The 26,646-nt window shown below is 49.8% G+C and overlaps 1 protein-coding gene across 2 annotated transcripts in view; it reads right to left on the bottom strand.

The window, feature by feature from the left end:
- Positions 1 to 26,646, bottom strand: part of LOC111854600 (dedicator of cytokinesis protein 4-like) — a 99,704-nt gene that overhangs the window by 56,500 nt on the left and 16,558 nt on the right. For both annotated transcript variants that reach the window (XM_072711728.1, XM_072711730.1), the window contains exons 2-8: positions 12,128 to 12,211; positions 11,152 to 11,192; positions 10,890 to 10,945; positions 10,352 to 10,448; positions 9,952 to 10,100; positions 9,266 to 9,350; positions 6,553 to 6,704 (exon numbers count right to left, since the gene is read on the bottom strand). In XM_072711728.1, coding sequence (XP_072567829.1) covers positions 6,553 to 6,704; positions 9,266 to 9,350; positions 9,952 to 10,100; positions 10,352 to 10,448; positions 10,890 to 10,945; positions 11,152 to 11,192; positions 12,128 to 12,211 — 664 coding nt within the window. The remainder of the gene's footprint in view (positions 1 to 6,552; positions 6,705 to 9,265; positions 9,351 to 9,951; positions 10,101 to 10,351; positions 10,449 to 10,889; positions 10,946 to 11,151; positions 11,193 to 12,127; positions 12,212 to 26,646) is intronic.

Raw genomic sequence — 26,646 nt, 5'->3', positions numbered from 1 at the left:
ATACCGCTAAAAGTGCACTCACCGGGGAGAGCAAGGCCGGCCACATTCGTACTATACCACTCAAAGTGCACTAACCAGGGAGAGCAAGGCCAGCCACATTCGCACTATACCGCTCAAAGTGGCCTCACCGGGGAGAGCAAGGCCGGCCACATTCACACTATACCACTCAAAGTGCCCTAACCGGGGAGAGCAAGGCCAGCCACATTCGCACTATACCGCTCAAAGTGCACTAACCAGGGAGACCAAGGCCAGCCACATTCGCACTATACCGCTCAAAGTGCACTAACCGGGGAGAGCAAGGCCAGCCACATTCGCACTATACTGCTCAAAGTGCACTAACCAGGGAGAGCAAGGCCGGCCACATTCGCACTATACCGCTCAAAGTGCCCTAACCGGGGAGAGCAAGGCCAGCCGCATTCGCACTATACCGCTCAAAGTGCACTAACCAGGGAGACCAAGGCCAGCCGCATTCGCACTATACCGCTCAAAGTGCACTAACCAGGGAGACTAAGGCCAGCCACATTCACACTATACCGCTCAAAGTGCACTAACCAGGGAGAGCAAGGCCAGCCACATTCGCACTATACCGCTCAAAGTGCACTAACCAGGGAGAGCAAGGCCAGCCGCATTCGCACTATACCGCTCAAAGTGCACTAACCGGGGACAGCAAGGCCAGCCGCATTCGCACTATACCGCTCAAAGTGCCCTAACCAGGGAGAGCAAGGACGGCCACATTCGCACTATACCACTCAGCCTCACCAGGGAGAGCAAGGCCGGCCACATTCGCGCTATACCGCTCAAAGTGCCCTAACCAGGGAGAGCAAGGCCAGCCACATTCGCACTATACCGCTCAAAGTGCCCTAACCAGGGAGAGCAAGGCCAGCCACATTCGCGCTATACCGCTCAAAGTGGACTCACCAGGGAGAGCAAGGCCAGCCACATTCGCACTATACCGCTCAAAGTGGCCTCACCAGGGAGAGCAAGGCCGGCCACATTCGCGCTATACCGCTCAAAGTGGACTCACCAGGGAGAGCAAGGCCGGCCACATTCGCGCTATACCGCTCAAAGTGCACTAACCGGGGAGAGCAAGGCCAGCCACATTCGCACTATACTGCTCAAAGTGCACTAACCAGGGAGAGCAAGGCCAGCCACATTCGCACTATACCGCTCAAAGTGGCCTCACCAGGGAGAGCAAGGCCGGCCACATTCGCGCTATACCGCTCAAAGTGCACTAACCGGGGAGAGCAAGGCCAGCCACATTCGCACTATACTGCTCAAAGTGCACTAACCAGGGAGAGCAAGGCCGGCCACATTCGCACTATACCGCTCAAAGTGCCCTAACCGGGGAGAGCAAGGCCAGCCGCATTCGCACTATACCGCTCAAAGTGCACTAACCAGGGAGACCAAGGCCAGCCGCATTCGCACTATACCGCTTAAAGTGCACTAACCAGGGAGAGCAAGGCCAGCCACATTCGCACTATACTGCTCAAAGTGCACTAACCAGGGAGAGCAAGGCCAGCCGCATTCGCACTATACCGCTCAATGTGCACTAACCGGGGACAGCAAGGCCAGCCGCATTCGCACTATACCGCTCAAAGTGCCCTAACCAGGGAGAGCAAGGCCAGCCACATTCGCACTATACCGCTCAAAGTGCCCTAACCAGGGAGAGCAAGGCCGGCCACATTCGCGCTATACCGCTCAAAGTGGACTCACCAGGGAGAGCAAGGCCAGCCACATTCGCACTATACCGCTCAAAGTGGCCTCACCAGGGAGAGCAAGGCCGGCCACATTCGCGCTATACCGCTCAAAGTGGACTCACCAGGGAGAGCAAGGCCAGCCACATTCGCACTATACCGCTCAAAGTGGCCTCACCAGGGAGAGCAAGGCCAGCCGCATTCGCACTATACCACTCAAAGTGGCCTCACCAGGGAGAGCAAGGCCGGCCACATTCGCACTATACCGCTCAAAGTGCCCTAACCAGGGAGGGCAAGACCGGCCACATTCGCACTATACCTCTCAAAGTGCACTAACCAGGGAGAGCAAGGCCAGCCGCATTCGCACTATACCGCTCAAAGTGCCCTAACCGGGGACAGCAAGCCCAGCCGCATTCGCACTATACCGCTCAAAGTGCCCTAACCAGGGAGAGCAAGGACGGCCACATTCGCACTATACCACTCAGCCTCACCAGGGAGAGCAAGGCCGGCCACATTCGCGCTATACCGCTCAAAGTGCCCTAACCAGGGAGAGCAAGGCCAGCCACATTCGCGCTATACCGCTCAAAGTGCCCTAACCAGGGAGAGCAAGGCCAGCCACATTCGCACTATACCGCTCAAAGTGCCCTAACCAGGGAGAGCAAGGCCGGCCACATTCGCGCTATACCGCTCAAAGTGGACTCACCAGGGAGAGCAAGGCCAGCCACATTCGCACTATACCGCTCAAAGTGGCCTCACCAGGGAGAGCAAGGCCGGCCACATTCGCGCTATACCGCTCAAAGTGGACTCACCAGGGAGAGCAAGGCCAGCCACATTCGCACTATACCGCTCAAAGTGGCCTCACCAGGGAGAGCAAGGCCAGCCGCATTCGCACTATACCACTCAAAGTGGCCTCACCAGGGAGAGCAAGGCCGGCCACATTCGCACTATACCGCTCAAAGTGCCCTAACCAGGGAGGGCAAGACCGGCCACATTCGCACTATACCTCTCAAAGTGCACTAACCAGGGAGAGCAAGGCCAGCCGCATTCGCACTATACCGCTCAAAGTGCCCTAACCGGGGACAGCAAGCCCAGCCGCATTCGCACTATACCGCTCAAAGTGCCCTAACCAGGGAGAGCAAGGACGGCCACATTCGCACTATACCACTCAGCCTCACCAGGGAGAGCAAGGCCGGCCACATTCGCGCTATACCGCTCAAAGTGCCCTAACCAGGGAGAGCAAGGCCAGCCACATTCGCGCTATACCGCTCAAAGTGCCCTAACCAGGGAGAGCAAGGCCAGCCACATTCGCACTATACCGCTCAAAGTGCCCTAACCAGGGAGAGCAAGGCCGGCCACATTCGCGCTATACCGCTCAAAGTGGACTCACCAGGGAGAGCAAGGCCAGCCACATTCGCACTATACCGCTCAAAGTGGCCTCACCAGGGAGAGCAAGGCCGGCCACATTCGCGCTATACCGCTCAAAGTGGACTCACCAGGGAGAGCAAGGCCAGCCACATTCGCACTATACCGCTCAAAGTGGCCTCACCAGGGAGAGCAAGGCCAGCCGCATTCGCACTATACCACTCAAAGTGGCCTCACCAGGGAGAGCAAGGCCGGCCACATTCGCACTATACCGCTCAAAGTGCCCTAACCAGGGAGGGCAAGACCGGCCACATTCGCACTATACCGCTCAAAGTGCACTAACCAGGGAGAGCAAGGCCGGCCACATTCGCACTATACCGCTCAAAGTGCCCTAACCAGGGAGGGCAAGACCGGCCACATTCGCACTATACCGCTCAAAGTGGCCTCACCGGGGAGAGCAAGGCCGGCCACATTCGCACTATACCACTCAAAGTGGCCTCACCAGGGAGAGCAAGCCCAGCCGCATTCGCACTATACCGCTCAAAGTGCACTAACCAGGGAGAGCAAGGACGGCCACATTCGCACTATCCCGCTCAAAGTGGCCTCACCAGGGTGAACAAGACCGGCCACATTCGCACCATAATGGTAAAAGCGCCCTCACCGGCAGGATCAGTGTGATACGGCTCAGGACAGGGAGAGCAGACCTGCCCAGAAGGTCATAAATACCAAACTGCCATCCATTGTCTGCTATCACATCAAAACACAAAGTACATTCTGGTAACCAAACCCTGACCAGAAACCCTTCTACCCCCAAATTCTACTGCTGACCAGTTTCCAGAGCAGATTTCTCCCCCAAGCAACCACTTCAACACCAGCTACATCCGGACCTCCACGGTCATCCCTGTACCTGCTCTTTATACAGAGTGTAATGTCTAAGTGCTGCTTGTTTCTGTATCTACTGTCTTATTCATTTATTGCATTTACTGTTAGCCTTCTGGGTGTGGCTTAACATACGTAACTACGGGCAATAAAATACTCTGCGTCTCAGACATGTCTGTTTGCTTCCCTCTGTGTTTGAGGTTGGTTAATTAAAGGTTAAATTATTAACCCAGAGCAGGCGCTTGCTGCCCCCACGCTGTACCTCCTACTCTCCGTTTTCATGCCGCTTGCTTGTTATTCATTTGAGTGGGAGAAAAGAACAATAGATCAAAACCTGGTGACATTTAAAAGGAGCAACAAAAGCAGTGGAGCTCAAAAGGCATTCCAAATGCGGCCCGAAGGCTCTGGCTAATGGGTTTGCTCTGGGGAAGCTTATTTCTGACGAAGAACCAAGATGGAATACTATCCACATTAGCTTCTCGTACGAGAATCAGCTTTCCCTCACCGTGAGCGCTGGTCAGGGCCTGGGGTACGACAGAGAGCATGGCAAGGCTGTTTACCTCTCAGGAGTAGAATATCTTTATTATCATTGTGCAAGTACAACAAAACTCTGTATGTACAACAAAATTTGGCTGAGAGCCCAGTGACACCACTCCAGCTGACAGGCAAAAGCGAGGTGCTATTTTTACTCATTTGTTCAAGAATTTAATTTAAGATATGGGCGATGGCAGCAGTAGATTAAAGGCTGGTCGGAGACGACAGTGCCCATGATTAATTAGCAATGGCCCCAGCTGGAGGGAAAAGGCATCGTCGGAGCCCCTGGCTTTCCAGAGAAAAGGAGATGTGGACGCTCACCAGCAAAGAAAAATAAAAAAGAACTCCGCTGGTGAGGATGTGTGTGCCTGCACAAACGGCACAAAATGAGAAACATCTCCCATGTGTCTTTGGTGGGGGGACATTTAACAGCTGCCTGGAAATTACACCATCATCATCACCATCCTCATCATCGCATTCTCACTTGCCTGTGGGTACTAGGGAGGATTTGCTGTAAGGTGAACAGTAGCATTCATCAATATTTCCATATCATTATACATCTGTTTTTCTGTGTGTGGGGTAATTGGTAAATGTACTCAGAAACATAAACACATAAAAGTGCAACAACAACAACACCAGATAATGAGCAGTTCAGCCTGTACCCTCTACAAGCAGGGATATATTCCCTGAACTTTAGAGTGCATACTGCTGTTTAAATGTATTATAGCTGTGACAACCTAATTACCTCAAACGGAGTCAATACACATAAACATTTCCTCATTAGCATAGATCAGAACGTGTGAATTGGAAAGTGACCCATTGGAAATGCAACTTATTGTCCCACTGGCTGCAGTTTTAAGCGTGTGAATAACACTGGATTTCACCTAACGTGACGACAGGAGGCAGGTACCTTAACGTTAGAGAAAAAACACGTGGTGTCACACGATGACCAGGGAAGCAGAGGCGAGGAGACGTAGGATAAGGGGATTACGGGGTTTAATGAGCGACAAAACACGAAGGAATAGGCAACACACACAGATCGACATTACAATGACCGGACTGGGGAAACAAACTGAAACACGGACTAAATACAGAGGACTAATGACAGTAACCGGAAACAGCTGATAAACACTGGGAATCCACACCAGGTTAACGAGGGGGCGTGGCACACGAGAGGAGCGGACGATCGGGGCAGGACACGTGGCACCTTTTTCCAGCATTGAAGAGAAGGTAGCATAAGCATTGGCTGTTTGTAGGCCAAGGGTCAAAGCGAGTATCGTCACTGACGCTGTCAAGAGTGGCCTAAAGCAGCTCATGGTACTGCAGGTACGGAGGCGGCAATGGTCAGAAGGTCAGAAGGAGATCACAATCTGTCAGAACTGGCTCTACCAAAGGCCACCAATCCCCAGACAGGGCGGCTTTGCTGCTCTTAAACGTACATGCAGTCATACAGTGAAATTGCTCTGTTCACACATAGCTGATCATTATTATTTTATTCATGAAATATATTTCTTGACCTGACCCCGCTTTCACTAATGAAACAAAGGACATTTACCTGATGTTTCTATACAAAGCAACTCACAACAGAAGGAAGGGTTACGATTTATTTGTGTTCCATGGGACTCAGAACCACAACCGTTATATTATTAGCACAAAGCTGTTGAGCTGCAGCAAACAGTACAGAGAGTTAGTATCTAAGCTGTGGGGAAGAGCTTTGATGCTACTCTGCATGGCCAAATGCTGCTAACTGCATCGCTTTGCATGAAAAGAGGCCACCATGCATAAAACACACAGCAATAACTGACACACACACACACACAAAGGCAGGGGCAGGAGGGAGGAGCAAAAGCTTTAAGCAAGGGTCTCAAAGCCAGCGCACAGGAAGCCATGTATCTGGGGAATTCATTTCAGTTCAGTTATCTTGACCTGGCTGGGCCCCGTACAAATTGACCAAATGCAGTAATTTTCTCAATTAATTTCCACCAATCACTGAAATCAAATATTAGAACATATATACTGCCTAAAAAAAATGTAAATATAATTAATTAACTATGCATGATGGACGATCCCCGGCTGCTGGTACCTGAGAGGCCGACCGTCCCTGCTGTCGTAGATGCTGAAGCAGACCTGCAGCTCCTCTGCAAGGTTGTAGCTCACCAGACTCTTCACCTGGACGAGCAGGTGATGCGCAGTGGGCGGGGCCGGTGCCTCCTTCCTGCGATGCCGCTGCTCCATCTGTTTCTCGGCAGGAGACAGGCAGAGGGCGGCAGCAGGCCCAGTGAGCACACTGCAGCTTCTCATACATCAGTGGGGGTGCGGGGGGGTCCAGGGGGGTCACAGCAGAGCCGAGGGGCGGATGCTCACTTATCCGCGTCGCCTCCTGAGCGGTGGCCTAGCTTGACATCTGTCTGATGGCCTATTCTGGCTGTCACTGTACCAGTGACTGGTGACCCCAAACAAGCTGTTCACGGAGCCTCAGTAGGCCCCCCTGCCTTGCAGCCCCCCCATCCCCTCCCGTCGGTTAGCAAACCCCCGCCAAGCACCCCTGCCGGGTATGAATGGCTATGACAGGCCATCCCTCCACACGGCCCCCATGGGGGCGACCTGATCCCTCCCCAGTTCCCCTTAGGTGATGGGGGGTGGCCGGGGGGGGACGGGGCATGGGCTGTGCTTCTTCACGGAAGTGGGGCCAAGCACCAGTGTCAAACTGTGACAAGCAGGCGTTGTTTCTGGGATTCCCTCCCAGAACCCGCAGCTCGGGCCGGTCCACACGCCCGTCACGGACCGTCTGCAGGACCCCCGACAGAGGGCCCCCCCCCCTTACGCCACCACAGATGTCATTACAGGCCGTCCCGTACAGACAGGATTTCTGGCCCAGGTATCCATCACTGGCAGCTGAATGATGACCCACAACAGGCAGAGCCCCACTCTCACTCCCTCGGGCTCACACTGCACACTGCGCACTGCGGAGCAGCTATTGTTTAAATGATGACACACTCACTCCATGCCATTACGGAACGAAGGGGGGGCCCTCGCTAAAAATATATACACCAGCTAAGCAAAAAAAGAAAGAAAAATTGAGCTGCTCATGACATTTCAATTGAAATGAATGTCATTAGCGAGAGCAAATAAAATCATGTGGCAGAAAACATCTTCCTTGGCAGTGGGAGCTGCCACATGCAAAAGCGATCGTTTCCTCTGCCTCGTTCCCCTTCTCCCTAATTACTCTCATCTCGGGATGCGTATTGCAGGCCGGCTGCATGACACTTTCATCTCGAGCCCCTTTGTTTGCCGAATAGAGCTGTAGTTCCTCAGTGACGCCAGTGAGAAAAGCACTGGGAACGGCGCAGTGTTAGTCACTGTGGTTGCCATGGAAATAGATGGCGTATGAATGGATGGCGGCGATGCCGCCACCCTTTGCCTGCCGCTCTGGCGTTTATCTGCCGCACCTGCTGGTCTTCCTGGCTCTGTGTTCCTTCTCTGTTGAACCTGCCCACCTTTGTGGTTCTGCCATATTCACCAGCCTGCCAACCTTCATGGTCCTGTGACATTTATCCCAGGAACCTGCTAGCTTCCATGATTTGGTGGCACTCAACAACCCATCAGTCTTCTTGGTTCACTGATCCTACTGCATTCTCACACTGCGACATTTATGCTATTTTCTACAGTTTTATTGAAGTTTTATGGAAGTCTTCATAATTCTGCCCAATACTTTTACTCTTTACTGGTCACCAACCTACTAACACTGGCAGATTTGGGTCTGGACGACATGGGCAGGCATCTTGGCATGGTGTGGCACAGGGCACTCACACACACAAAAAAATCAACTGTGATATTTGCGTAACTGGATTTTCTATCGCTCATTTGCACATCTTATAAATGATATCATGTCACCATGTGGGTCATTAACCTTGTCGGAGGGGGCGCTCTGATTTTGTTTGTTAGCCAGGCAGGTTACCACTTAGAAGTCCAAGATGAGGAGGGGGCGGAACTGGGCTGACCTCAGCCCATCCTACTGGGAGCCCGCGGAAAGGGAGCGGGTAATCTCACAAATACCGCACCTCTAACTGTGCAGTACTAATGCAATTAGTAAAATACAGTAAAATCCCGTTATAACGGACTTCAAGGGACCTGGCAAAACAGTCCGTTATATCCAGAGTCTGTTACGTCCAGAGTTGCTGTATGCCCAGAACACAACTACAGGACACCATTTACTCATGCCACACCCCAGCAGACACACTTTGGTATAGATTATCTTGTACATGCAGTAATGCGTACATGCGTGACTATTAATAATCCCGACTACGCATCTGTGCTGGATATCACTGGCACGCCACGCGCCTTGTAGGCAGAACTGTATGTCCGTTATAGCCGAACAAAACTACAGCTAAAAGTAGCCCTGGGGATCAAAGTGTTTGTCCGTTATAAGCGAAATTCTGTTATATGCCAGTCTGCTATATCCGATGCTTTTTCTGCATGTTCTTAAAGGCGGACCTCGTACATTATAGACGATATTCCGTTATAAGCGAGCCCACTATAATGGGATTTTACTATATGTTTAAAATTTATCATTATTTATTTGTATTGTTATAAATTTTGTAATAAAAAAGAAACACAAGCACAATTTTTGTTGAGGAGGGGGGCACTGAAGGGGGGGTTTGTCCAGGGCGCCATACAAGCTAAAACCACAGCTAGCATGGTGCCTACTAGCATACCATAAATCCAGCTGTCAGTCTACATGCTTCTGCTAGACCATCCTGCTCTTGACTAGCACTCCAGCAGACTGGTCTACTTACCAGCTTGTACAGCTCCGTGACGCTGATCTCATCGGGGTCCACCATGCTGAACTCCTTCCTCGGCACCAGGTCCAACCCCAGCTGTCTATCACAGGGATGCACAGTGTGGTCAGCCAGACCAAAATCGAGCACCAAGACGTTGTGGACAGTCATCCTGCATCCTACATAATGTCATCAAAACCTGGATCCGGTGGAGTCCTGAATCACAGAGGATTTACTTTATTTACTTTATGCTCATTGAATTGTCATATTATTAGGTTCTTGTCTTGTTTGGAAGATCTTGTGTAGCTCTTCAAGGGCGTAGGTTTGGTTTCAACTTTGGTAGGGACCAAAATGCCCCAAACCCCCGGCCCCCCCACACACACGATACTTTCCACAGTATTGTTAGGGACATGTCTGTACCATCCATACCCAGATCTACTCCCTTGAAGCTCCTGCCCCAGTACTGCTTACACTGTCCCTGGATGTTCACTAGAAGCTCAGCCTGGCTGTGCTTATGCCCAGTCGTATGTCTGTCATGTACCCCTGACCTGGACGTACATTTGGACAAAAGCATCTGCTAAATAAAAATAAATGTAAATCTGCAATTTACAAAGGTTTCCCAGACTGATCTGCAAGTAGAAGCATATCAAATGTCCTATTTTTCTTTGTCTTTTGACAGATGGGAGGGGCGGGGCCAGGCTCACTCGTTGCCCCAGTCGAGACGGGCGGTGATGTGCTGCTTGACGTCCCGCATGCGGTCCTGCGTCAGGTGGCCCACCAGCACCTGCCTCCGCAGGTCCAGCACCTCGTTCATCACGTGCCACAGTCGGTGGAAGAGGTCCCCCTCGTTCCTCTGCACGGGGACACAGGAGCCAGCGAAAGGTATCAGACTGTGCATATGCGCCATTGAGCACAGAGAAGCAGACACTGCAGTGCTGAGGCCTCCCAGCAACATGAGGTGCCTGGCAATCGATGGGCGCGGGCTTGGGACGGCACGGGCTTGGGGGCGGCACGGGCCTGGGGGCGACGCGGGCTTGGGGCGGCGCGGGCTTTGGGGGGCGGCGCGGGCTTTGGGGGGCGGCGCGGGCTTGGGGCAGTACTCACCACATAGAGCTGCTTCCACATGGTTCCCCACTCCCTCAGCGTGGAGGTCATCTCCGTAATGACCGGGTCCTCTTCCGGCACCACGGTCTCAAACTGCCTGGGGGTCAACGGTGCCACAGGTCACTGCTACCGACCCAAGAGCTCACTGAAACATGTACTCAGGGGCGACTCGAGAATGTTTTTCAGGTGGGGAGCATAAAAGGGGTCATAATTTATGCGGAGAGACCAACCTTATAATTAGCGAATGATATGTTTTGAGTCACTGAATGACAGGGAAGGAGGCACTGCAGGAGCCAATCAGCTTTCAGCTGGGGCCAGTGCTCCTGTGGCCCCAACCTTGCATGCACTCCTGTATTTACTCTGGTGCATCACTAAAACACCCAATTAAATAAAAAACACAAAGCTACGCTGATTCTTCCTACATCCTTATGTATCATCATCTTTCAGTCAGCGAGACCACAATCTCACAATAAAACCTGAGCCTTTCCATCCAATCAAAACACATCAGAAAGGCTCATTATACAGCTCCGTTACCTACCCTTTATTCTTGATATGAGCATTTTTCAAATGAATGTAGCTTGATGGGAAAATTCCCTGTGTGGAGATTAAAATGCCTAATTATTACTCAGCTTATCAAACACAAGTAATCATGACTGTTTATTTCAAGAATGAAGCAGAAAAACAGGATGTTTGTGTTTGCGTCTAAATGCGTCACATGCAGCATTACGTATCACAGGTCATCTCCATACGTGAACTACATCCCACAACACCCCCCAGACAAACAAACCACTTGTACCCACCTTCACATTTGGGTTCTTAAGGATAAACCCTCTGTACCAGCCTGAGGAGGACAAAGAGAGAATGTGGGTGGGGCACCACAACACCATCCTGAATGTGCTCCTAGGCTCAGAGAGCCTTTAATCTCTGTGTTAACATTCTCCCAGAACACAATAGGCCTCAAAATCACACATGACATTAAGTGCTGTGACAGATATTAAGGATGTTGTATGAATAAAAGATTCCTGGGTACGAGCAGCCATTTATGCTACCCTTGATTAGTGGGGTCTCTCCCTGCCCTGATATGCAGCTAGTTTGTTTCCTAAACACAGACTCACACTCCTCCATTTGTTTCGGCCCAACTGGCCCGTCTGTGGATACAGAAAAGGCCGCAGTGACGCCCTGCTGGAGTGTTTAGCACCAACGGGAAGGGCTGTCAAGCGTCTGTTATCGCAGTGCTTAATCCAGTCCGGGGGGCGCAGGGGCGGGAGCCAAAACTCCGCAGTCCGCGCTTTATTACCAGCGCTGCGGCCTCGCGGCCTGCCGCCCACACGCGACCAATCAGAAGCGGGCCGATGGAGTTAGCATTAGCAATGGGAATGAGAGCACTCCTGTAAAAGCTCACGTTGATGGACTGGGTCGACACCCCCCACCGCAGTCTACACGAGAGATTACAAATAAAATCAAAGCACTGCTTCTCTGAGCAGAAAAGTCCAAATTGCATGAAATTTGAGACCTTGAGAGCCAGGGGTCTTGGGAGAGTTCAGATATAAACTCTGTTTTTACGTAAGTGGAATCAGAAATAGTCTCTGATTTTATGTTACTACAGTTAGTGCAGAAGATACACACATATGAATACATGAAACAGACACTCTGTCACACTGAGCAAAGCAGAACACTGCTTAAGCACTGAATGTATGAGTGTTCTGCCCCTGTTGTCTTGCCAGGCAGTAACAGGTCTGCAATGGGTATGATGTCACAGAGGAGGCCGCGGTTAACCTTCACACTTCTCCAGGATCTGCACGGTGTCTCCAATCTCCAGCGGCAGGCCGTGCTGTCCCGTCCCACGAAAACTGGCCAGAACTGAAACACAAAGGGGTCATGTCTGTTAGCAGCTGGACACCCCCGCTCCCATAGTCAGAAGGTCGAATTAGCTGCTAGCATGCTAGTCGAGTACAGTACTGAATCGCCTTTACTGTTGATTTCAGCATTATTCTTTAGATCTATGGTGTTGATTTAAATATTGCTTTCTGTCGACAGTGAATGTCTGAGGAATTTACCCACAATGCATCACAAAGCAACAGAATGCATCAATTGAGATTGAGCACACATGTCTGCAGAGAAACACCACAAAACATTTCCATCGCCCCACCATCCATCTGCTCCTCTCAAAAATTATGCCACGACTACAAACAACAAATCAGGCAGGTGCCCAGAGCTGCAGGAAGGACATGACCCCCCCCCACCCCAAGATCTGGGTCCTCGTCAGATTCCCATCCTGCTTCCATATGCCATGGGGTACGATTGAATGATTCAGAGGGAAAGACAGCACGATGTGTGGGGCAGAGGAGGCAGACTGTAACTGCTGTGCTCGAGATGATTCAGCAGGAGCGTCACGGCGGACAGCATCAGATCTCCTTCCTGGCGATCCAGTGCCCAGCTGCTGACTGATGGTGCTGTAAAGGTGTCTTGCTGTGCAATGAATCAATTTCTTTTCCTGCCAGTTAGGAAGTGAAGCACAAAGCCATGGACATGTACCTCACAGACACAGACACACACGCACACGCAGCTTGGGTGGTTTAAGCACAATAAAGAGAGGGAAAAAGACGGCTTTTTCCAAGAGGAGACCACACACAAAACCACATTGGGTCCCAAATGTGCTGGAATATAACAATCTTACAGCATATCAGCCCTGCTGGACAGCCTGGCAACATCAGTACATAGGCCAGCTGTAGACTTAGATGGAGCACGATGCAGAATTCCCTCAGTCCTTCGTCTCTTACAGGCCAAATCCTTGAAACCTTATCTATTGTCACATCATCAAAGGGTACCTACAGATCTCATGTTTACAGGGCACAGCAAAGAGACCTAAAGAGGGTCCTGACTGAATAATAGGGGGAGCAAGGTTCAGTGAGGGCCAGCTGTGCAGTGTCTCTCACAGCCAGACCAGGTCTGAGCTGGTTAGGCTGATCAAGAAAGTCCTGAGGAAGTCGGGGCTTGGCTGCCCTCTTTCTTAGCATTGGGCTCTGCATGGTTATTTATGAACAAATCGTTCGAAACACATTGAACTCCGCAAGACCAATCATATTAATCGCTAGATAAACAACCTAGAAACCACACTCAGCTAAAACATAAGTCGATACAATGGAATACAATGCAAAATATACAAATATACAAAAATATCTGGCAGAATTACATTCATACAATGTAGTGCAAGTGCCTTGGAAACTCTCCCTTAAAGGTCACTCTTTCCCATGTGCTTCCATATGGACATACCACGCTATCGGTGCCGCCATACGCTATATACCATCATTAACATGTAAATTCATGGCTAGTGATATGGGGGGGTCTCTGCTGACCTCGGTGGCAAATATCTGTGAATTATTTATCTGAAGGAGCATGTTCCTCATGGTGGGCATATACCTCAACGTGCCCAGCATCACAAATGAAGGAGGGCAGAATCAACCCTCATCGGCTGGCAGGATCCAAGCGATTAATAAAGCTTAAGTGATATTAAATACAGAGCACTGCCACGTTTCTGCCCTTTTCTGCACCGTATCCATACCAGGGGACCCCGATTAGCATTTCAAGCCAGCCGAAAGGGGCCTGAAACAACTGCAGCGCTAAGCGTTAGCCAGCGAGCACAGAGACACTAAGGTCAGGACAAGCCAAGATATTCCTGAGGTTCAAGAGGCAGAAGCGGATCTCTGCCATCGCAGGTTTATACAACTGCAAATTACCTCCCCAGGCGGTGACCACAGCAAGAGAAACAAACAGCAGGAACTGTAAGGGAATCGTCCCCCAGGGACTGAGCAGCCGCAGCAGGAACACGATGGCAGCGCTCCTCGTGGCACTTAAACCGACAACCGTTTCCTGACGACTTGCGCTCTCTAATCCCTGCCCTCTTGTTTCTCAGTCATTACATCACGCTATTCCTGTTTTGCACCCCGGCAGTCAATCAGCATTGCTTTATATACACAGCAGAAAGATATCCCACGATTCTTTGCGGGCACAATCTGGAGTGATCTGAAAACTAATCAACAGGCACCTCATTCTGGCTGCAGATGCCCCTATACATGTGTCACATTCATGACAGGTATATAGCTACCCCCTGCATATTTTAGCTGATTACCCATGACACTAATGATGGCTTCACATGTCTTTACAGCTCCAAAATCAAGCATCAGTCTCCTGCAAACCAGAGAGAATTAGATGGCGGTGTTCTTACTGTAGCTTACAGCACCGATCCTACTCTTCAGAACATCACTGTCCTGTAAGTTATTAACATCATGGCAAAAATAAAGCCAAGAGACAGACAGCGACACCTTTACACTTGGACCTTTTGCTGCCGTTCTGGGCAGGCAGTGAGTCAGCAGATCTTAGATACGCCAGGAGTCAGATGCATTCAGCCCAAGCAGCCCGTGAAGGTAGCAGTGACAGAAAATGGGCCATTTTCTTCACACACACACACACACACACACACCCACTGGGACATGAAAAAAGGCTATTATGTGCTCTAGTGGGCAGGGCAGCCAGGACTGTTTAGCCAAGGAGGTTTAACCTTCAACACGCTTTTCAGACAGGACACAAGCTGGACCATGAAGCTGGACCATGAAGCTGGACCATGAAGCTGGACCATGAAGCTGGACCATGTCACACGCACACGTGACAGTCACCATCTGCTGCGGCACAGGAGCTGCTCCGCCCGCATCCGTCACTTGATCCCGGGAGCCCAGAGACACTGCCGTATGAACGTAGGCTTAGCACACAAACGTCTTGATCACTGTTACCCCCACCCCCCAGGAAAAGATGGAAAAAAACAACATATAAATCATTCCCCCCCCAGCCTTGCGACATCATTCTGTCTCCTTGGCCCCAAAGATATTTCATAATTACATATCACTGCAATACAAGCAAGATGGCTTCCCAAGGAGAGGCTGAACGCTGTGATGGACATGCAGTACATTTGTTTCTGCCCCCCTACTCAGGGTTACATGGGTGGCTTATTTATTCTTTTATTGATTGGTAATGTTTTACGGAAAAGCGTTAATCTCCCTCCTGAAAACTATACCGTAACCTCAGCTTCAAACAGACAGTATCCATAACACCCACATTCCTGACCACAGGATGTGATTGATTCTCAAAATATGATTGAATTAGTTCAGAATCATGGATTTTATGCTCCAAATATCTACCCATAATGCCAGATAGTAGCAGTATGTATAGCTCAAATGGACTTAAAAAGACTGGAAAACAAACGAAACCTGCTGCAGATTAAATACAAATTTAGGTCAGGCTTTCTGAGGCAGAAACACGTCCTATCTCACTTCAGACCATAATCCTGCCCTGACTGCTTTGATGCTGCATAATCGGGGCAGAAAAAAATCCATTGGCAGTCCTGAAGGTGGCGCTGCACATTGCATCAGCAGCTCCAGGTGAGGCACAGCAGTGAGGCTCCTGTTTAACCGCTACGGAGGATGTGCCGTAAGCAGGCCTGGCTTCCCCATTAAACAGGTCACCCCAGCGGATTTGGCTGGCAGCAGCCCCTCCGGTGCCTGCCGGCGCACGCGGCTCCCCAAACACCGTCATCTCCATCAAGCAGGCACCTCCTCTTCCATGCCTCCATGACCCGTCTGCCAAGGGGGGCCGCCGCCCATCAAGGCACCACAGAGCTAAACCCTCGGAGAATCCACTCACTCAGGCCCAAAATCATCGGTGCCGCATGAGCCAGAAGTGTCCGCAGATCCGTCAACAAAGCAGAGGCGAGAGACAGATCGGCACCAGGGAGGGAGGAGGGGTGACCTCTGGCCTCAATCGCAGCTCTCTGAATTACAGCTAACCCAACATACAATAGTAATTTAAGGCGGTACTGAGGGGTAGCTGCTTTTAAAGAAAGACGGGGAATGAGTAAGTACAGTCAGCAGAGTGTGATGGCAGTGAGAGAGATGTGAATGAGTGTGCACATCACACACATCTCCTGGACCTGCGGAACAAAACCGACCAAGGTGACAGACAGGACAGCGCGATCGAGGCGACAGACAGGACAAAGCGATCGAGGTGACACAGGACAACGCGATCGAGGTGACACAGGACAACGCGATCGAGGCGACAGACAGGACAAAGCGATCGAGGTGACACAGGACAACGCGATCGAGGCGACAGACAGGACAACGCGATCGAGGCGACAGACAGGACAAAGTGATCGAGGTGACAGACAGGGCAACGCGATCGAGGTGACAGACAGGACAAAGCGATCGAGGTGACACAGAACAAAGCGATCGAGGTGACACAGGACAACGCGATCGAGGCGACAGACAGGACAACGCGATCGAGGCGACAGACAGGACAACGCGATCGAGGCGACAGACAGGACAACGCGATCGAGGTGACACAGGACAACGCGATCGAGGTGACACAGGACAACGCGATCTAGGCGACACAGGACAACGCGATCGAGGCGACACAGGACAACGCGATCGAGGCGACACAGGACAACGCGATCGAGGTGACAGACAGGACAACGCGATCGAGGTGACACAGGACAACGCGATCGAGGTGACACAGGACAGCACGATCGAGGTGACACAGGACAGCGCGATCGAGGTGACACAGGACAGCGCGATCGAGGTGACACAGGACAGCGCGACAGAGGTGACACAGGACAGCACGACAGAGGTGACACAGGACAGCACATCATGGGGGTAATGGAGGTGGGAATCCTTACAGGCCCATAAGTGATGTCTGTCTACAGTCTACTGGTGAGTCAATTACTGCTACATGAACATTAAAACATCTGCCTGGTCCATAGTGGTTTTCTTAATTTAAATAAATAAATTAATTAAACGGACAGGACAGTTGTTTTATAACTGAGCAGCTGCATTTTGCACAGTGAGGGGTATTGGTTTCCCTGCTAAATTCCCAAGAATACTTTAATTTTATGTCCAGAAGATTTACTGGAGGAAGACTTCCAGTTACCACGGCAACTGAGTATTGAGGTGTACAGTGTGGACCTCTGGAGCTTGAGTGGGATACAGTGACTGCAAACTAACGAAGTCACCAGATGCCGAGTAGCTGCTAGTGTTACAGGACAGACTGCCATTGTTGTAGCACTTCACAGGAGACTGGAGTGACAAACATGGAAAAATTAAACAAATGCATCAAAATATGAATAAATAGCCATTAGACATAAGTGGGGGGCAGCCAACAAACGGAGCTTCACTGTTCTATCAGGACAGCCACCGAGCTGCAAGAAAATTATGTCAACTAGTGTAAGGACTGCAAGGCCGGGCTAAGCAAAACCAAAAGGCTAATCTGAGAGAGCTTCTTATCAAAGGGTCTCACTGTCAAAAATGCAAATGCAAACATGAAAAGATGCAGAGTGCTGCTGTTTAGCTTCAAAAAGCCAAAAGGGGGCATTGTTTTGAGAAAACTTAAGAACTTAAGAAACTGAGACCCTTCAGCAAAAGCCTGAAGTTCTCCAGAACCCGCAATAAAGTCAATAAGCAGACCAGTGTCGTGCACAGACAGCCAGTCATCATACATATTCCAAATAAACAGATGCATATAAATCAAGGCTTCTAGATGGAGAAGAGCAGGTCTGCAAAGAGGAGGAGAACAAGTACCTGAGCCTGGTCTGAAGAACGTCTCCCAGGAGAGGATGTCAGCAAAAAGCAAAGTTACTGGCGATAAGCTCCACCTGGTCCTGTTCCAAAATTTGGGCCAGAAGGGATGATGAGCTCAAAAACTTGGATGGGGAACGACCGGGGTGAGAATGTCGATAGCGGGGGAATGAAACTGGGCTGCATTCCTAAAAGCTACAGGTTCTCAAGCCAAGATGGCCCAATATTGCTGATCATTCTGGCAGACCTGACCCACAGACAGTGTGCTGCATCAGTGAGCTTAATATAAGCTATACAGAGAACTGCACAGACAGACCCAGCTATCAGGCTTACAATTGCATGCATAATACTCTAATAACAGTCATGAAGTAACAGTCGAGCATGCAAGCCTTTTGAAACGGAGACTCAGACAGCTCCTAGAGCATAGGCTCCTCAGTCCACCTCCAAACCCAACATCTCTGCATCTGAAGACCAATGTCTGCTATCGTGGAATCACGTTACTGCTCCACATTTACCCTCCGGGGGAAGCCGCACTGCAAATGGCTAACCTCCAACAAGGGCGGAAGGATATTCTAAGAGGCAAGCGCCTCAGTCATGCGAAGGCAGCCAGATCTTTGTGGTGTCACTGGGCTCGGGAGCACAGTGGAGCGCAGTGAAGTGTGGAGATTCCCCTGGTTTATTTAAGGGCTTCAGAGAAACTGCACATGCAGCCCTTCATAACGCAGGCACACGGTGATTATGGAGATATCATGATCGCCGTGACGACACTGATGAGGCAGCCAGTAACGTTGGAAATTGGAGGCAAAGACTTCCACCTGGCATGTTGCCAGCCTGAGCTCAAGAGGACCACCCCACCCCCGCGCCCCCCCTCCCCGCCTCAGCTTTCAGCAAAGAACAGCACAGAAGGTGCCCAGCTAAGCATCCAGCTACGGAAGCAGGAATCACTGTAAAGGACTTCGAACTGAAGAGCAGCCTGTCATACATCATGACTGGAGAATACCTCTGACCTTTCTATCAAAGCATTCAGTATTAATATTCAGTGGCCATAAAGACACAGCATGCTGCTGCAGTGGTCTTCGCCGGGGTGCTGTGTGGCTGCAGTTTGCATTGTTCTCCACTTGTTTCTGTGTAGTTTCCTCCGTGGATTCTGGGTTCCCCCCCCCCACAGTCCAAAAACATGCTAAGGTTAACTGGACATAGCAAACTGTCCATGGGTGTGCCTGGGTAAGTGAAAGGTGCGTAAGTGTGAGTGTGTGTGTGTGTGTGTGTGTGAGTGAGTGTGTGTGAGTGTCTGAGTCTGAGTGTGTGTGTGTGTGTGAGTGTCTGAGTGTGTGTGAGTGTCTGAGTGTGTGTGTGTGTGAGTGTCTGAGTGTGAGTGTGTGTGTGTGTGAGTGTCTGAGTGTGTGTGTGTGTGTGTGTGAGTGTCTGAGTGTGTGTGAGTGTCTGAGTGTGAGTGTGTGTGTGAGTGAGTGTGTGTGAGTGTCTGAGTGTGTGTGAGTCTCTGAGTGTGTGTGTGAGTGTCTGAGTGTGAGTGTGTGTGAGTGAGTGTGTGTGAGTGTCTGAGTGTGTGTGTGTGAGTGTCTGAGTGTGTGTGTGAGTGAGTGAGTGTGTGTGAGTGTCTGAGTGTGAGTGTCTGAGTGTGTGAGTGTCTGAGTGTGAGTGTCTGAGTGTGTGTGTGTGTGAGTGTCTGAGTGTGAGTGTGTGTGAGTGTCAGTGTGTGTGTGTGAGTGAGTGTCTGAGTGTGAGTGAGTGTGTGTGTGTGAGTGAGTGTCTGAGTGTGAGTGAGTGTGTGTGAGTGTGTGAGTGTCTGAGTGTGTGTGTGAGTGTGTGTGAGTGTGTGTGAGTGTCTGTGAGTGTCTGAGTGTGTGTGAGTGTCTGAGTGTGTGTGTGTGTGAGTGTCTGAGTGTGAGTGTGTGTGTGTGTGAGTGTCTGAGTGTGTGTGTGTGAGTGAGTGAGTGTGAGTGAGTGTGTGTGAGTGTCTGAGTGTGAGTGTGTGAGTGTCTGAGTGTGTGTGTGAGTGTGTGTGTGTGTGAGTGTCTGAGTGTGTGTGTGAGTGTCTGAGTGTGAGTGTGTGTGAGTGAGTGTGAGTGAGTGTCTGAGTGTGAGTGAGTGTGTGTGAGTGTCTGAGTGTGAGTGTGTGAGTGTCTGAGTGTGTGTGTGAGTGTGTGTGTGTGTGAGTGTCTGAGTGTGTGTGAGTGTCTGAGTGTGAGTGTGTGTGAGTGTGTGTGTGAGTGTGTGTGAGTGTCTGAGTGTGTGTGTGAGTGAGTGAGTGTGTGTGTGTGTGTGTCTGAGTGTGAGTGTGTGTCTGAGTGTGAGTGTGTGAGTGTCTGAGTGTGTGTGAGTGTCTGAGTGTGTGTGAGTGTGTGTGAGTGTGAGTGTGCCCTGGGCTGTTTCCTCCCTTGCACCTGTAGGCGTTGGACCCCCCCCCACCCCCCACAATGACACACACATGTACATAATACACAAACACACTAAGGTACAGTTCATGGGGCGGTCAAAACAAACAAATGAAAGGATGGTGGCTATAACTGGATTATTGTCTAAGGGTCATTATGGTCCAGCAACTTCCTGGTTTCCAAGTATCTGCATCCTGGCCAGTGTCAAAGTTCCAGGATAAAGCTGGTGAGACAAGCACAGGGTCTGTCATCTTATCGAGCAGAACATCAAGGTCACTTGGGCACATTGACCACTCATAGTCAGGCACCCATACTTTGAATCTTCATTCCAAAGGGAGACTTTGCTCCGCTGCTTTGCTGACATCGAGATGATCTGTCCACTGACTCGTGTTAAAAACACATTGTGCCTGCTTTCATGTCAATAGGAGTAACTTCTCAAGATCACACACCTGCGCCCTGGCAGCCACAGTGTCTAGATCAGCGGTGGCCAATCGTATCCGCAAAGGGCCGGTGTGCATGCAGGTTTTTGGGATAACCTGTAGGTCAGCTGTTCAAACCCAGGTGTGAGGACTCTTCAGCCAATCAGTCCTCTGATTAGTAATCTAATTAGGGAGTTGCAGCGAAAACCCGCATACACACCGGCCCTTTGCGGATAAGATTGGCCACTCCTGGTCTAGATACAGCAAACCTGGGTCATACCACTGAACCTATGGCGTGGGGGTGAAGCGCAAGCAGCAGCTGGTGTCAGTGTCCAGGTTCAGCATCAGCCAGGAAGAAACCAAACCCATAATAACAGGGGTCAAACCATGAGCAGATCTGGAGCTTCCTCAACAATATAGTCAAGGACACTGGACAAATCATACTACTTTGCATTATTGTAGTTCTGGGGAATATCAGAATCATATCTGTGTACCCTGTCATATAACTAACATAGACTGTGATAAAATGACATTGGACTAACTAACAATCTATATAAATAACACCAAAATGTATAGTTCATTTAGCTATGTTAGTAATTCAGTTTAGTGGGACCCTAAAGGTGAACTTGTCATACCATTACTAGTACCAGTAATCCTAAACTGATGACCCTGGTTAAGCTGGTTGCCTTTTTTGTGGTCAGTTACTCTGATGTTAATCAAGTGCCATTAATGACAAGCTGTTGTCTTTATTTATAGAGCCCTGTTTTAACCACAGGGTTTACAAAGTGCTTTGCAGACATTTTAAAAGAAGGAAAGATACAAGATTTTAAAATACGTGTAAAAGAAATAATAAGTGCATAAAATAAATAAATGAAATGACTGATTATTATAGGTTATTATACACAATGGCGAACTGCCAGTTTTCAGAGCACTAAGACATTCAGTAGCTCTCAGGTTTTCTGGAAGAGTTGGGACCATAGTGACTAAAAGCTGCCCCTTCCCTCCCCAGCCGGGTTTTAGGAATAATCAGTAAATTTATCTCCGATGATCTGATAGATCTGCCCGGGACAGACTCTACAGTCATGTCACTGAAGCAGGATGAAGCAAGCCCATGAACACTTTCAAAACGTAGCAAGAGAACTTTAAAATCAATCCTAAAAGCCACAGGAAGTCAGTGCAGGGCTGTAAGAGCAGGTGTGATGTGATCCCTGTTACTGGTGCATGTTAACATTCTGGACCTGTTTTAGATTTCAAATAGATTGCTTAAGTAGACCAATCAACAGTGCACTATAGTAATCTGTTCTACCTGAAACAAAAGCAGGTATTACTTGTTCACAATCAGCATATGACAGCATTGCCTGGACTTTGATAATATTAGAATTTAGTGATTAATTGTCATTGTTGACACACCACAGCACACAGTGTGCAACAACGAAATGTGACCTCTGCATTTGACCCATATGTAACTTTCGTGACATAGCAGGGGGCAGCTAATTCAGCGCCCGGGGAGCAGTGCTTGGGGATGGTACCTTGCTCAGGGTACCTCAGTGGTGACTGGCTGGTCGGGGATTCGAACCTGCAATCTTTCAATTACAAATGCGCTTCCTTAACCATCAAGCCACCACTGGCCACATCGTTTTTTTTAGAAGGTTTATATTTATAGAAGGTAATATTACGAAGGGGACAGCATGCTGTTTTGCAGACATTGCTGATATGACTATTAAAGCTAAGATCACCATCGAAAAGGACACCCAGGTTTATAACTTCTTGTTTGGCCTTCAGAGACATTGATCTTAAGTACACCAGCATATCCTTCCTCCATACTTCATTCCCAACAGCATCTCTGTTTTGTCCTTGTTCAGTTGCAGAAAGTTCTGTGACATCCATTAGTTTATGGCATTGAAGCAGGTCGTGGAAAGACCCAAGTGCATCAGGAGCTAGGGACAGATATAGCTGTGTGTCAGCTGCACACCGAGGAAAACTGATTTTTAGGCTTACAAATTATACTTGACAGTGGTAGCATGTAAAGGTTAAATAATATAGGGCCTAAAAGTGAGCCTTGGGGAACTCCGCATGTAACAGCTTGCAGACACAGGTATCAAGTGCAACACTGTACTCATACCCATTTAGGTATGATCTGGACCAGGCTAACATTATACCAAAGAAGCTAACCCATGTGTGCAGCGGGTTCAGCAGAGTCTTATGATCTATTGTGATAAAGGTAGCACTGAGATCTGGAATGGAGAGGTTACCTGAGTCTCTGTGGAACCTTAAGTCACTTACCACTTTGAGAAGAGCTGTTTCAGTGCTGTGTTCTGCCCGAAAGCCAGACTGAAACACTACATGGAGATTATTAGTGTTAATATGTATGTATGTATGTATGTATGTATGAATGAATGAATGAATGAATGAATGCTATATTAATATAGCGCATTTCAAGTATCCAAAGTGTGTGGGATGGAGTGGTGGCTCTGAGGCTAGGGATCTGTACCAGCAACTGGTTGTTGGTTCAAATCCCATGAATGCCCGGAGTGATCATACTCTGTTGGGCCCTTGAGCAAGGCCCTTAACCTGCAGTTGCTTCGTTCTGGGTATGACATTAATCTACATCCAGTCCTATAAGGAGGTCCTCCAACTTACAGGGAGTAACTTGGGGGTTGGTGGCAGGATTGGCACTCCAGCCACTGGAAAAAAACCTCACACTGGTCCATTCAGACTAGTGTAGTGCTGAGGTATCACCTGCCACATGGCTGAACTCAGGTTCTGAGGTGGTTTGTCATGTGGTGGGTATGGCAACGTGCTGTAATCAGTGCACGCTCCTTACGCACTGTAATCAGTGCACGCTCCTTACGCACTGTAATCAGTGCACGCTCCTTACGCACTGTAATCAGTGCACGCTCCTTACGCACTGTTATCAGTGCACGCTCCTTACGCACTGTAATCAGTGCACGCTCCTTACGCACTGTAATCAGTGCACGCTCCTTACGCACTGTAATCAGTGCACGCTCCTTACGCACTGTTATCAGTGCACGCTCCTTACGCACTGTAATCAGTGCACGCTCCTTACGCACTGTAATCAGTGCACGCTCCTTACGCACTGTTATCAGTGCACGCTCCTTACGCACTGTGATCAGTGCACGCTCCTTACGCACTGTGATCAGTGCACGCTCCTTACGCACTGTGATCAGTGCACGCTCCTTACGCACTGTGATCAGTGCACGCTCCTTACGCACTGTGATCAGTGCACGCTCCTTACGCACTGTAATCAGTGCACGCTCCTTACCTCTAAAGCACCTTGTGGGACCACTGAAGAGCCACTTCAGCCACCACTGTGTAGCACCCACCTGGATGATGTGATGGCAAGAAATAAATGGAAATGCATTTCTTAACTTGGATTCGCAGCTTACAGTTTTTGAGGAATGGATTGCATCACCTCGTTACCTGGTGACAGAGACCAGTGAGCCGGTGACACCAGCAGGAAGTGATCCTCCTTCTCACATCCTGTCTCATGACAGTCTGTTATAATTTTGGGTCTTGTCCCAAAATGATACTAAACAGCCAGACATGGCATAAACGATAAAGTATAACCATACCTGAGATAACATGAGGAGCCTTGCATGAGCGCAAAAGCTGTATCGTTACCTGCAATCTGTCTGAGTCTTCACTGGTTTCACAGGTTTTCACTGTCTGAGAGCAGCTGCATGAGCCTGTACATTGGTCCAGTTAAATCAATCATCTCGCCCCCATCATACCATCTGACTGGCAAGGGGAGTCCAATCCATCCCACACAGAACAGTGAAGGCCAGCTGTGAAACCATTCAACCCACGCAGAGGTCTGAATATAAAATACTGACATAAAAAACACCGGCAACACAGCGAGCAAATGTTTGGGTGATTTCAGCCATCGATGAGGTGCACTGGAGATCACTCATGAAGGAGGACCTTCTAGCACCAAGTAGATCACTCATTCAGATTCCCCATTGTAATAACCATCCTCATCTACAAAAAAGGTATTAAAGGAAAATCTGTGGACGAAAGGCAGAACAGGAGGGTTGCAGACATCAATCAAAGGGCTGCCGTAAGCTCCTGGACCTGAGAGCAGCCTGGGGGGGGGGGGGCTGGAGCTGATGAAAACTGCAACATTTACATCCAGCCCATCAGGCCCCTGGCATCGTGGCCTGAATGAGGTGGCCCCCACCTTCCACTGCTGAGCGACTGGCGTTTTAAAACACTCCTTAACAAGGCAAGCGCTTCATTACACCGCATCGATCGCGTCTGAGGCGCTGGACTCCCGGATCGAAATGGAAAAGCCATCCGGCCGGACAGCCGCTGGGACTCCACAGGGCTAATTTAGACACAGGCCGAGTGGCAGCGCTCGTCTAATTTATTCACGAGGAGGACCAGACGGGATAAAAACAGAGTCAACACGGAGGCACAGCGAGCCAAGCTGGGAAAAAAATATATATGCCCCAGTTTATTCCCAGAACTGGGTCATCAGCTAGCCCTTATAATATGTACATATAAAGTATACGTAATAAAATATGTTATGTTAAGCAGGAGAACATGCCAGAGATCTATGTGCGTGTGAGGATGTGTATGCAGCAAGAGCGATTTCGGAAGGGCAGCAAAAATATTAATAAGCTGCGATGTACGTAGCTGTACAAGAAAGTCAGTGACGCTGGGACTCTCTGTCGAATGTGCCTTTATAAAAAGCAGGGCCCATCTCCAGGGGATATTCATGCTCAAAGAAACAAACAAACTGAACAAAAAAAGCAGCCCAGCTTGTTGGTCGCGCTCGGCGATGGTGTGGTGTGCAGCCCAGCCGTGTGTAGCTGCCGGACAGGTTCACCTAGGGATACTGAGGTCTAGCCTGCAAATCCCTGCACAGCACAGGCGGGAAAAGCTGCAGGAAGCCTGCAGGATGCCTGGGATCATGCTCACAATCTGCCCGTCTGAAGGAAACCCCTCCTGACCTCTCCTCATTCTGCTCCTCCTTGTGTCCACTAGAGCTTTTACTTAATATGAAAAAAGGATTGGCAGAACCAAAAAAAGACAAATGAGCCTCACAGGTTGCTCGAGGAGGTGTTCGTGGAAGCCTTTCAGCTTTGCGTTCCCCAAACGGGGCACAGCGATTTGGCTAATTAAAAGTGAATCACCTTGACCCTCAGCTGTACGAAGCACAGAAAAGTGACGGCATTAGGCTTCCTGAATACACGCAACAAGCCTTTGTGCCCACTGGCTGCTACATGCACTTGTTATCTGTAATCAGGGCTTGAGCTGTCATAGGCTGTGCATAAATGTCATTCCTCCCTGTGGAACATAACTCATCCACACTGAAAACATAAATTCCCCCCCACCCGCCCCCACCACCTCCTGAAACTTCCATGTAACTATAACTTACCTAAAGGTAAATCAACAGACTATATCACATCTACTCACCTGGCCAACTCTCATCTGTCACAATCTTAAGATTTGACTCCTAGTGATTGGCCTCAGAGAACAGCATCCATGGGCCATAAGAATGTGAGGCATCCTGTGTCAGACAGACAGCATGTGACGCACGGGTCCCTCTCCCCACTCTCGATGCCCCGCACATCCGACGTTAATCCTGATTTAATTTCTCTCACTCTCCAGCGGAGGGCCTAGCAGCCAGCACAGCTGTACACCCCCCCCCCCCCATAAAAGTGACCCACTGCTATCGGCTGGGGCTGCTCTCTGCTGGGGCCTACGGGGGTCTAACGCCGCTGCTGCCAATCGGATTATGGCAGCCATCCACTTTCACTGGCACCACAGGGCGTCCTTGATATTGCCTGAATTAAAATTCCAGTGGAAAGTGTGCAGTGCCTCCAGCCCTGTGTGAGGAG

The sequence above is a fragment of the Paramormyrops kingsleyae genome, chromosome 1 (assembly GCF_048594095.1).
Source record: "Paramormyrops kingsleyae isolate MSU_618 chromosome 1, PKINGS_0.4, whole genome shotgun sequence".
NCBI classification, from domain to species: Eukaryota; Metazoa; Chordata; class Actinopteri; order Osteoglossiformes; family Mormyridae; genus Paramormyrops; species Paramormyrops kingsleyae.
This window is presented reverse-complemented; position numbering and strand designations above follow the sequence as displayed.